The sequence below is a fragment of the Botryllus schlosseri genome, chromosome 16 (assembly GCF_051294905.1).
Source record: "Botryllus schlosseri isolate E-star chromosome 16, Bs_hap1, whole genome shotgun sequence".
Classification (NCBI taxonomy): Eukaryota; Metazoa; Chordata; class Ascidiacea; order Stolidobranchia; family Styelidae; genus Botryllus; species Botryllus schlosseri.
Window position 1 is genome coordinate 10,332,428 of NC_137251.1, and position 12,207 is coordinate 10,344,634.

Below are 12,207 nucleotides of genomic sequence, written 5' to 3' on the forward strand. Positions count from 1 at the left end.
ACAATTATACTTATTTCAGTAAGTGAAGGTTATTTTTATTTATTTTTATCGCAGTTTTTGCGATCAAGATTTGCGATACTAAATCGCGTGGAGCGCGAAGAAAAATTTCATGTGGCATAAATATGCACAAAAATAATGTTTTAATGTTGATTTACGAAAAAATTATAAGCCTACTTCAAGCCTTCAAAATTCCGAACATTTAGGCATATTTTAGAATTTCCTCCCGGACGCAGTTTGAACATTGAAATTCCGGACATGTCCGGGAAATTCTGGACATATGGCAACCCTAGTATAGTTAGGTGTAAGATGTTACGGAGCGAGGTAGTGTAATGGTGATGCGTCCGTCTTCTCGGTCGGTAGGTAGTGGGTTCGATCCCCGGCCGGGTCGTACCAAAAACTCGAAAGTCGGTATATCCGCAACCATTCTACTAGACGCTCAGCCACCACGGATAGCATGGAGGAGAAGAAACGGGGGTGCAGACTAGGTCGTATCGCATCTGCGTCGTCGAAGCATCTCGATGGTGCAGGCGAAAAAGAATATCATATCTTTTTCTCTCTCTCGTTTACGCGATGCGACATTTTCACGAGATAGGCTACCTAATACACATGTATACCCCTTACCCCCTCGTGTAGAGGCTACTACACCTTGATTGGGAGATTGACTTTCATATCTGTGAGACGAAAATTAATTTATTGCGGGCTCGCTATACATATAGAACCGATCACCAACTCGTCACAAGGAACTTGTACTTGTCATTGGCAGTCAAAATTGGTCCACGTTCCTCGCATCAATATTAGTACGGCCTAGGCCTATATGTAGAAAGAACTGGTGAAAATAGCATATGAGTGTTGAAGAAATTCCTCCTCAAGAAGCAAGTACAAGCTATATATCTGCCCCGTACATCTCGCAAAGTCCTATCATCACACATCGGCAGTGTAGTCGCAATGAGTGCAGTGACGGCCCTTCGACGAAGGAAGCATTCGTGTCCTCCAAATACTTCCACCTTTATAGTTTTGGGTGCTGTTCTTCCCAAGATAAATCATCCATTGGCGTCCGGAGCAGCCTCAAGGGCGGCTTGTGATTGTACAGAAGAGGTGACCGTGTATTTCAAGTGAAACCCCTTCTTATTGATGGTGTCGTCGGAATGGAATCGTATTAGTACAGCGTCGCTGTTTGATAAGATCGGTTCGATTTCCTTAACAAAATATTATACTTGCTTTACTATTGTAGCTTGTAACTATACATCGATCATACCTTTAACCCGCAATGTCGGCCGAAACGTGTCGCTGAATCATCCCTGCCGTCGTAAACTTCTAGAAAATCATAACTGCAATCGGCTTCTTCCTCCACCTAAACCAGTATTCTACCGTCACTAACTGGTCAATCGCAAAGGCATTACTATCGGGTTCCGCTAGTTGGAGTAGAGTACCTCAAAAGCGGAGAAAAGCAATTTAACCGGTGATCCGTCTTGGGTTGATATTAACCAATCGCAGTCTTGTCCGCTGATGTAGTTGGTGTCGCCGTACTGCGGATGCGAATACAGATCTTTCATATGAGATGTCGCGCTGAGATTACCTCCGCAGACTGAAATTGAATTGAAAGTGTTGAGCCTCGTGATGAGCTGATACCCAAATTGCATCTGACTGTTCACTACTTCATGGAATTTGAGACGTTTTGAACTGTGGATGAGGTTGAAGTTGAAGTAGTCATATGTATGACTTAAAAGTAGAAATAGAAACGCCTATCTCCAGGTCAGGTGCAATATAAACATTTTCACTAAACGACAACAGATCGATGCGAAATACATGCAATTTTGAACTACAATACTAGTTAGCCCTCTGGTTTACCGGACCAAGAACTGCCATATCGATCTCGCCTTCCGACACATGTCACCTTTTTTGTTGCCTGTCCTTTTATATTATATTCTTTTACTTTTCATTCAGTGTGCATGGCTCCTTTTTACATCGCCTAGGCCAGGCCGGCCAACCCGTGGCCCGCGAGAAGGTTTTGAGTGGCCCGCGAGGTAATTTCCGAAATTTCAAATATTATCAAAAATGGATTGCACAGATTGTGAACTTGCAAGGCCAACCAAAAATTTTGATTAGTCTGGCCGCAACATTTGAGATGTGATGAATAAAATATCAGTTCCGACGCATTGGCAGATCCATGAGCCAGTCACATTTTGGTAGATCTTCGTACACTACAATAAAGCAGAATAATTTGCGATAGATTTTTCAAAAGTAAAAATTTTCTACACGCTTCGCGCAACATGTTGTCACTCGATTTCTTGCTTTTAATATTGTTGCCCCTTTGTGAAAATGAAAGAACGCCTAATGTAGCAGATTGAGTCGAACTATATTTGCGATTACGAGACAAAGTGTCGTTCAACATATGCGACCTTGCGTTTCCGCTCGCAGAAAGACCGTCGACTATGAAACCTAGGCACAGAATGATTGGCGCATGTTGGTCGAAGCTTTCGATATCGATATGTCCACTGTCCAGGCCCCGAATAGTCCAGTCCTTGCAACCTGAGCCCAGCGATATACAGCAGGCCCGCAATATAGTAAAGTGACAATATTATTGACCTATGAACTTCAAAAAATTTTCGCGCTTCGCGCGGCTAGTGGCCCGCGCAATAGTTCGTCATTCGAATGTGGCCCTTTGGCTGAAAAGGTTGGCCACCCCTGGCCTAGGCCAAGGTGGGTGTCTGGTTTCGAAGACTACTCAAAGTCGTTTCGACACCTTCCTATCTTTCATTGTATCCCAGTCTTGTGGTGTATTGAGTAGCCTACTAAGGTTCGAGTCGAGTCTTCGATTGTCACATGTTATGGCGTTATAACAGTAAAAAAGACTTCAAACGTTCAAATTGGGGGGGGGGGAGATATTGCCAGTCACACATCATCGAAAATATTGTCCTATTTCTGGGCCATGACTATTTCGTAGCGCTTTGAGACCATTGTGAGGCTCGATCACCACTTTGAAATGCCGTTCCGTTAATATTCGTAGACTTATCCAACATGTTTTAAGCGCTGAGATGAGACGGAAGAAATGAAGTATATATTTTCTATATTTTCCTTCCCCAAAAATATTGACCCTCACTACTCGACTAGAATCGTTACAATCACAATTCTTACTTCACAAAACTAGGATTAACTTAACTTTATTTTAGTTCACCTCTGGAAAATGAAGACTTTGACGCAGTCTAATACACTAACACAGACGCTTACCTGTGCTGTGCGTAGCCGAAAAGCCCCGCCGCTGAACGGACGCGTCCGAATAAAACTTTACAAACAGCTTGTTGGTGGACGCGACCACCATTTCAGGCTGCCTGTTGCCGCAAAATTTTCCCAGGACCGGCGCCTCCGGATCGATTCCGTCATATAACTGAACGTGATCGTACAGGCACTCCTGCTGCAGTTCCAGGTCGAATTCGTTGAAAACCTTGTACAGACATCGGGGTTTGTGTTTGTCAGAGGTCGGAGGAGGGGTGGTCAAATTAGTCAGCGTTGGTATTCAAGCAGAAGTAGAAGTAACGCCGAAATTTCTACTCAGGTACAGACAGAGGAATAATTTACAAGACATGTGAAATCTACTTCAAGTTGAAGCAGAAAACGACAGTCTGAAATGTAAGCCTACTCGAGTAAGTTGTTTCAACGCATATTTTAGCGATTGATAGGTGGTTTCTAATTCGGAAATCACAAAGTGCGTCTTAGCGGCTAAGACTACAATTGGGTGCTTATTTCGAAAATACTTTCAGTTCCGCGATACGGGGGCCATTTCACCTATAGTTTTTATGACGCTTTAACACATAAAGGTACGGTTACCATATGTCCTCCGTTCGAGTGGGTCATTCGGTAGTCGAGTTTTCTTTTAGTCAACACCACAGAAATATCCGGTGATACGGGACTACAGTCATAGTGATGACCGTTTATTTAGTCAACACTACAAGATTTCCAGTGAAGATATCAAAATATGCTGTTATCAATTTCGGTAATTTAACTTTTATCGTACAATAAAAGTGTCCTCCTTTCCCGATTGCCTTACAAGTTGTAAAGTATAGGCGAAAGCAGTCTTATTACAAAAATCCTTGAGTGAGAAATGCGAGTAGGAAAAACTTTGAGTACTCCGAGAAGGTAGTATTTCGTTATACTGACCAGCCCAATTTTCCCTCTAATTTTTGACGAGTCTGCGCACAATCACCAACTCACTGCGCAGACCCTTGGACAACAGTGCGTATAGCGACTAATAAAAAGGTCATCACCTCGGATTTTTAGTGCGCAACTTAGATTTTCTGTGCGCAGAGACCATGTCTCAGCACTGCGCATTTGCGCCCGTGCGCAGCTTAGAGGGTACATTGCTGACCACCTCTGGTTCGAGGTGAAGCGTAGCTTACCACTTTAACCCTGTGTCCGGGCGTAGTCGCAATCATCCATGTGCATTCCTTTTTCGCCGGATATTTGTTTGGCCAATTGGGACTGGTCAGTTCCCCGACGGCGGAGCGGATTTCGTGTTTGCAATCGGCTGAAATGAAAACTCGTTTCACAGGCTATACTCAATATATTGGTCGGAGACGGTTAAGTCCTACATGAAGATCAGGGTTGTAACCGAGTCACAAGGTTCGGAGTCACAAGTCAATTGGACTTTTATAGTTTTGACTCGAGTCAAGTCGAGTCATTTTCAATGCATAACCTAGTCAAGTTCGAGTCCAAGTCAGGGGGGCAACGGGCCGAGTCCGAGTCACGGTGTTTATTACTGTTCATTGCTGTTTACTGTGAAACTGTTGAGTGATATCAAAGGCTTCGTGTTCGTGTAATAGCTGTAATTGCAAATGCACAGTTGCATATACGCTTGATTGCACACCAACTTGAGTCTGAAACACTACAACAAAATGTACGCATTCAATATCATTTGAGATCCCAAAATAGATTATTGGCAAAGTGTTCAATTATGATACTAAACTTTACAACTTCTACTGGACTAATATCCTACATATCTATTTCGCCTACAGACACCATATTTTCATCGCGTATCCTTTTGATGTTATGTTGCGTTACTTTCTACATCAGCGTGCAAGCCTGTTATTGACAAGTTCTAGGCCATGTTGGGTGGTCAAGTCGTTTAGACTCCTTCCTATCTTTTCATTCAATCTTGTGGTCTTTTGAAATCATGAATTTATTAATAAACTGATCTCAACTCAACTTAAATTCCACTGCATGACGCAGCATTATAGTGAGCATTGTAGAGTAACACTAGGACACTATGACATTACCTTCCTTGCATCCAAGCTTGTCAGAGTGTAAGACAAATCCATTTCTGCAGAGGCAATAGAAGCTACCGAGTGTATTCGTGCATTCCTGCTCGCATCCGCCGTTGTTTATTGCACATTCGTCTTTGTCGGAGAGAAATTTGATTCTGAAACCTGTAGCAGAAAACTCAATCAGGGAAATGTCAGAGGTGATCAATACCAAAGTACTACAACTGTTTTGTCCATTTGTTCTACTTACTCAGGTGATCGATTACTTCGACTGCTACTTAACTTGATTTATTAGTACAGCGATTTTTTGACATGTCAAAAAAAGTCAAAATTTTGTCAAAATTATAGCGTTAGGTCAACAAATGTCAAAATCGTTTACAAAGTCAAAATTTCTTTGCAACCTGCATTTCGTTTGAGTCGTAGATTTTGCACTGTCGGTGAACTTTGACATTTTGCAGCTAGCAGCCTACTTTATAGGCCTACCGTTGTAGACGACCCATTGTCTGTTCATTGTGAATCATAAACATTCAAATAAAACAAATAGGTTGACATGGTGTTATGCTCAACGTACACCACATATCCTACGCACAACTTCAGTACTGCTGCTGTCGAAAGTTCTTTCTCCATTCTTGGCAAGCTACACTTTCTACCCGAGAATGTAGGAAAGTATCTTTCGTTATACAACACATTTTTATTATTTCCGCCATAATACGTGATGTAAGTACTGGAATTCTTCATAGGACCAGATTTCGTTAAAATAAAGTTTTTTCGTGTAAGAATTTGTCAGTTTTTGAGTCAAAAAAGTTTTTTCAGGCCAAACTACTTCGTAAGGACAGACAGTTCCAACCAGAAATGACGATAAGTAGTACAATTCTAACATTATGTGGGAAAACACCTAATTTGCATACGTTAGGTCAAGATTTGGTCAAAATTAAGTTTTATAAGGTCGAAAAATGTCAAAATTTTGATTTTTTAGGTCAAAATCTTCCGTTTTTGGTAAAAAATCGCCCTGGTTATATGCAAAACTATACTCACTTATTACGTTTTCGATTTCGTAAAGCAGAAAGTCGTTTTGAGATACGCTTGCGTCAGTTTTGCGAGTGGAATTGTCATGGGGACTATGGGCGAAGGAGCCTATGTACCAACCACGATAATAGATCATATTTTTCAAAACTTTACCAATCGGTATATCTGTAGTGTTATCTGTCATTTTGTGAATATAGTCGCGTTCATGCATCTCGCAGTTTCGATCTTCATTTTCTACTTCTACCAGTAGATTGGACATGTCTTATAAATTCCTACTTATATCTTCTGCTTGAGTAGCAATGCTGACTACTTGATCGGTAGGTCGTGGGTTCAAACCCCGGGCAGGTTAGACCAAAGACCTGATCAGTAAAACTGGTATCCTTGGCTCCCCGCTTGGCGTTCAGCATTCCGGGATAGTATGGAGGGATGGTGCAAGACTTCGAAAATATTACAACGCTATTTCTGCACCTTCCTTGTCCAGCGGCATATGCACTTTATGCACTCATGGTATTAATATGCGCAGATTGTCCGTATGTATCTCATGAGTCAGTGTATATGCCGCAAAAACATCAAGGAACTTCCCATTCCGATTCCTTCTACTTTGACCACCTCGGGTTACAGTATGTATTATTCCCAAACAACTGTACAGAATTCCTTATCATAATCCTATTCTCACCTCGTTTCGACACAGTGTCGTCGGACTTGAAAGTCAACCGTACTTGATTAGTAGTGGATCGTACAACAGGAGGAAGATCAATACCGCAAAATCGACCGTGAAATTTCGATTCCTCGGTCAAGCCGCTGCGTACTTCCACGTAGTCATACTTGCAGACCTGCGGGAATACAAGAAAGACGGCTTCAAGCGATTTGAAGTAGCTCCACTCGAAAGCAAAACCGAGTCACGCGCGCTTCGGGGAAACTTATATGTTGACACCGCATACACGAGGCGCACGGCCGTGCAAAACCATAGACACGTTTTCCATCTGAACTTCGCGGTGTAGTAATTGATACGCCAGCGCTGAGGTTCAGAGTAAACATTTCGTTCCAGTCAATTGCGAAACAAACTAATCGGAAACCGCGGATAATGTTAAAATCCGTGACGACAATAGAAGTTTTTCTACGCGAACGGAAGGGCGGGCAACTGACCCCAATAGATAAGATCATGTTCTACAGCAAAAGTAGATAATGAATCACATTAAAGGTAAAACGGTCTCGGGCGTTTTCAGACAGGGTACGATTGCAAGTGAGAAATGCACAATAGGCCGCACTTGCTTCAATCATAGCATATATAAATATAGGCTCAAAAGGACAATTGGACGCGTGAAATAGGGTCCATCAAACCACTAGGTGTCGCCAGACTTTGGGTGGTAACCGCAGTTGTTACGTACGCGATACCGTTGTCATAAACCTGTAGGCTGCTTTCCCGACTGTAAAAATGGCTACAACGTGTTCTACTTGGACCGTGAGCTCGTTAAAGGATGAATTAAAACTTCGGAACAACGGCGGTTAACACCCAAAGTCTGGCGACACCTAGTGTTTGATGGACCCTATTGAGGACTTTGGGTCGTCTTCATATCAGATGTTGATTCACGATTCTTGAGAAGCCTGACTCGGATTCGGACATGAAGTAATGCGTAATAATGAGAAATTTCGACGCGAGTTTTTTAACGGGTTTGAGTAGATTTCGGATACGAACATTGGATTGGGAGATGTCTATATAGGGACGTGGCGAAACGCTCCCATAATCCCAACATCGAGACGTTATTCTTTTTGGTTACTTACGTCCCTATTCATACTTGTAGCGTCAGTATTTGAAAAACACCCATGCAAACTTTTATTCACGCTACACCACGGGCAATGGACATTACGCACTTCGATTTGAAGAGTAGATTCGAAAATATTATAAAACCACATCACATCTATATAATATACTTCGTTGAGCCGATAGCAGGCGATATAGATAAAATTACGATATTGGTAGCTATCACAAATATTGGAGTGTTTGGTAGTATTAATTGGGCGTTAAATACGGCGTGAAAGCTACCAAGTTCTTAATCATATGTATTGCAGTGTGCGAATGCAACAACTCAACTGTCAAAGCGAAATTCCCAACTGTAAACGCTAGAAATTCGCTGAAAGCTAGCAAAGCTGCCATCGACCAGAATCACTGCGAAATTACAGCTCGCGGGGTCACGGCGATACAATACAACTCTAAACACGCCGATTAAGCACGGTACCGACCTCGTTTCCTTCAAGTTCAAATTTCTCGAAGTGAATCGAAATCCGATGCTGTGGCGGCGCGACGATTTGCCACACGCATTGCTTGTTCGTCGGGTACTCGTTGGGGTAGTTCGGCGACGTGATGAACCCGTCCAGATTAGTGACGTATCCGCCACAAGCAGCGTCGCAGGTTCTGAAGGTAGGATGTACGTTTACGTGAAGATAATTCAAAAAGGTGACTGTTGGTTCTAAACTTGCATATTGTTTTCCGGACCACATTCATTGAAGTATAATTTATTCACTCGAAGACTTTCCGTGCGTCCCTTATCAAGAGTTAACGACACAATAACAAGCACATAAATAGATATTCAAAAACTAAAACCAATTTGGCAAAAGTATCACGCAACCATGTAATTTACGAAAAATCACACCAGGCGAAGTCCCCTTGTACCGGTAACTATGCGGAGTCATAGCAACGAGTCACGAGAATCAATTTATCCTATACATGGAAAAACCTTGGACAGACACACAGCAGTGAATATGAATGAACAGTTTTAAGATTGCAAAGGAACTACTTCTGTGGGCCTAAATCGGGATTGTTTAATTTACTGATCTGCCGTGGGAAATCACAGTGAACGTGGCATCATTGTAATTACTGGTATAGCGCGGATTGTTCATTAATGTTCACCAATTGAAGAATTAAATGCAGTCAGCACTTCTGTACGATTAGCTGGTTGGTAGACCTGGCCGATTCCGTCATATTTGCAGTTCAGAAAATTGTTCGGTAAAAAAGCGCGAATTACGTAGGGCTATACTTACCGGCCATCCTCGTTCAACTCGTATCCGGGATTACATTCGCATTTGAAGCTTCCCAGCGTGTTTACACATCTTTGCTCGCATCCTCCGTTGCGTTCATCCGCGCATTCGTCCGTTTCTTTGAAGAACTTCGCCGCGAACCCGGCTTTGTTGACCGAGCCTAGCATTAAGATAGATAAGATATTGAGGCTAATCCTGACAGGCTCATAGCGAACGGGACAAGAGGCCATCCGCAACGCCATTTTTTATTGTAGAATTCTGACGTCATATGCAGAGGTAAAGGTAGCCATCGGCAATACTCAAGTAGAAGTAGCAGTAACGCTATGACTTTCTTCTCGGTTCCAAAACATGTCAAAACTAATTCAAGCGGAAGTAGACAATAAATGGTCTACATATTACTCAGGCAATACTTTCAAAAAGTGGATCTGGCACAGGGGTCGCATAATTTTAGCATAGTTACTCGAAAGTATGGCTACCGTCGTCATTACAAGATGTATCTCCGAGACTATGACTGATGGTACTACAAATAGAAAGAATCTTCGAAAATATATTCAGTTAATGTGACACAGGAGCTATTTCAGGCGATTCTTGTAACGATTTCACTCGTGAAAGTGACACAAACTTATCCCAAAACTGCTTTCTACTTAAAAACTGTAAAAAGTAATTGGTTTCCCCCAACTAACTATTTAGTAGGATCGGAAGTAGTCTGAAACATAACCTTCCGAGTAAGTAATGCAAGTACTCTGAAAAAGTAGAAGTACTTCGTCACTGACCAGCACTGGTCATATGTTGTTGCGAAGTCACCAGGAATCGAAAATATGGCTTTATTCCCATTTTCTATATCTCGCTGTGGCGGTTATTATAGAGTTTTTTGAGTGTACAATTAAATACTATATTCATATTGAAGTAAACCCGAACATTTTCGATTGACACTTGTGACGGGTAATGGTCAGCATCTTGTCACTTGTCACACTTGTGATGGGTAGCCTAACAGTCAGCAACCTGACGAGCGTCAGCCTAAAATAGTCGGGTTTATTTCAATATGAATATATTATCCAATTATATGCTGAAGCTCTGTACCTCCGAGAGTTTCTTTTACTAGTGAGCATATTTGAAAATTTTTAAACATACCGTCCGACACGAACTTTATCCACAAAGCGTTGGATGACGACTCCACGTCGCCCGGTTTCTCGTATCCGCAAAATCGTCCGATCAGCGGCGAATCTTCTTCCTGTCCGTTCCTAACCTCCAAGTAATCGTACGAGCAAGTGTCGTGTCTTTCAACCTTACGTAGACACGGAGTCGCACCTTGGATTTATTTGATACCTATTCGGACTGGTGTATGCTTACTTCGAAGGCATCGAAAGACAGCCCCACGCGGTATCCTTCCTCCACGATCACTTTCCATATGCAGACTTTGGTAGGTCTGTAGTCCTCGGGGTAATTTGGGCTTTCGATTTGACCCTTGTCTTTGGTGATGGTGCCGCCGCATATCGCGTCGTACTGAATAAAACAAATGTACATTGTACAGTCGGGGTCTTCAAAAATGACTTTTTTTCCTCAAATCGTACTGGCTACTTGATAAAATTGTTAGGTTACCTAATTTAAGCCTACACGCCAAATTTGGTTCAATTCCAACCAGTAGCTGCATTGCTACAGGAGAAGAAAGTTTCTATTTATTATATAAAAATGTAGAATAAGTCTGCCTAAAAAACTGAAAACCGTTACGTAGAAGTACTTTGTTACTAGCCAGAACCACCACCACATCTGAATATAATACGGAAAAATGGACGTGGAGTTCGCTCACTCAAAGTTGGAAATGGATAGCTACACTGCTAATCGGTTCCCTATAATGTCACAATCACGTCAAAGCAAAAGAGATTAATCATGTGTCAATCACTTATTTACTCAGTGCTCCAGAGACCGCGTATATATATGTACCGTATCCATACGTATGTGATGCGCTTATCACGTTGTTGACACTGTTGCGTTACGTCATAGCATTCGGGAAAGCGAGAAAACAGCGATATTGACTGCCACTAACCCGTAAAGCAAAACCGCCACCTCTGTAGTAACCCCGAAACTTGATCCACATCCTACTGTCGCTAGACGTAATCGTGGCCGGAGGATCGGTGCCGCAGAAGCGTCCTGGAATTCGTAAAGGTCATTGCATTCAACAGAAATCTACACACACGATTTCATCGTACCAAGCAGCGGAGATCCCCTCCAGTGACCATCTCTAATTTCCACGAAGTCATAAAGGCAGTAGTTCGCGGTCGGTCTAGTTCTGGTGATAACAAATAATGTTAGCAAAATGCATCCATTGACTGTGAATCAGTGGGGTTGGGCAAACTCGAGTACTGTAGCGATTCGATTCCGAATTATGCTTCGAGATGAGCGGAGTATTCGCGTATCTATAGAATGTAAACATGGAATGGCAGCGACCGATTTTGCAGCTTCGTTCCGCTTGACTGAAGCTTTACTCAGACTTATTTTACGGCAGCTACTGTAGGATTTATGGCAATCCAAAAGTTGTCTTCCAGAGCTCAGAACTTACTGAATCTGGTCTTGATCGAAAGCTACTGTTGCACTGATTCCGAAAATATCAATCAAAATACGATCAGGCTCCGGACTTAGATGATAAATCACCCTCAACATCTAAAATCTGCATTGTTCAGAACAATCGGATGAACGCAAAACAATGACCACAACAATGACCCATTGCGGCTCTTCGATTGTTCGGACAATGCCGATAATTCAGACTTGAAGGGCGAATTCTAAGCGGCCCAGTGCCTGATCATATTTTCATTTACATTTTCGGATTCAGTGTGACAGTAGCTTTCGATCAATACCAGATTCAGTAAGTTCTGAGCTCAGGAAGACAACTTTT

General features: G+C 42.3%; 1 protein-coding gene across 1 annotated transcript in view; it reads right to left on the reverse strand.

Moving 5' to 3' along the window:
* Positions 1 to 663: 663 nt before the first annotated feature.
* Positions 664 to 12,207, reverse strand: part of LOC145458580 (bone morphogenetic protein 1-like) — a 35,867-nt gene continuing 24,323 nt past the window's right edge. Inside the window, exons 10-22 of the mRNA XM_080336991.1 lie at positions 11,525 to 11,604; positions 11,362 to 11,465; positions 10,668 to 10,820; positions 10,449 to 10,602; positions 9,321 to 9,477; positions 8,523 to 8,694; positions 6,958 to 7,114; positions 5,271 to 5,420; positions 4,395 to 4,522; positions 3,229 to 3,442; positions 1,431 to 1,585; positions 1,256 to 1,351; positions 664 to 1,196 (exon numbers count right to left, since the gene is read on the reverse strand). Of these exons, the coding sequence (XP_080193117.1) occupies positions 1,041 to 1,196; positions 1,256 to 1,351; positions 1,431 to 1,585; positions 3,229 to 3,442; positions 4,395 to 4,522; positions 5,271 to 5,420; positions 6,958 to 7,114; positions 8,523 to 8,694; positions 9,321 to 9,477; positions 10,449 to 10,602; positions 10,668 to 10,820; positions 11,362 to 11,465; positions 11,525 to 11,604 (1,876 nt within the window). The 3' untranslated portion in view covers positions 664 to 1,040. The remainder of the gene's footprint in view (positions 1,197 to 1,255; positions 1,352 to 1,430; positions 1,586 to 3,228; positions 3,443 to 4,394; positions 4,523 to 5,270; positions 5,421 to 6,957; positions 7,115 to 8,522; positions 8,695 to 9,320; positions 9,478 to 10,448; positions 10,603 to 10,667; positions 10,821 to 11,361; positions 11,466 to 11,524; positions 11,605 to 12,207) is intronic.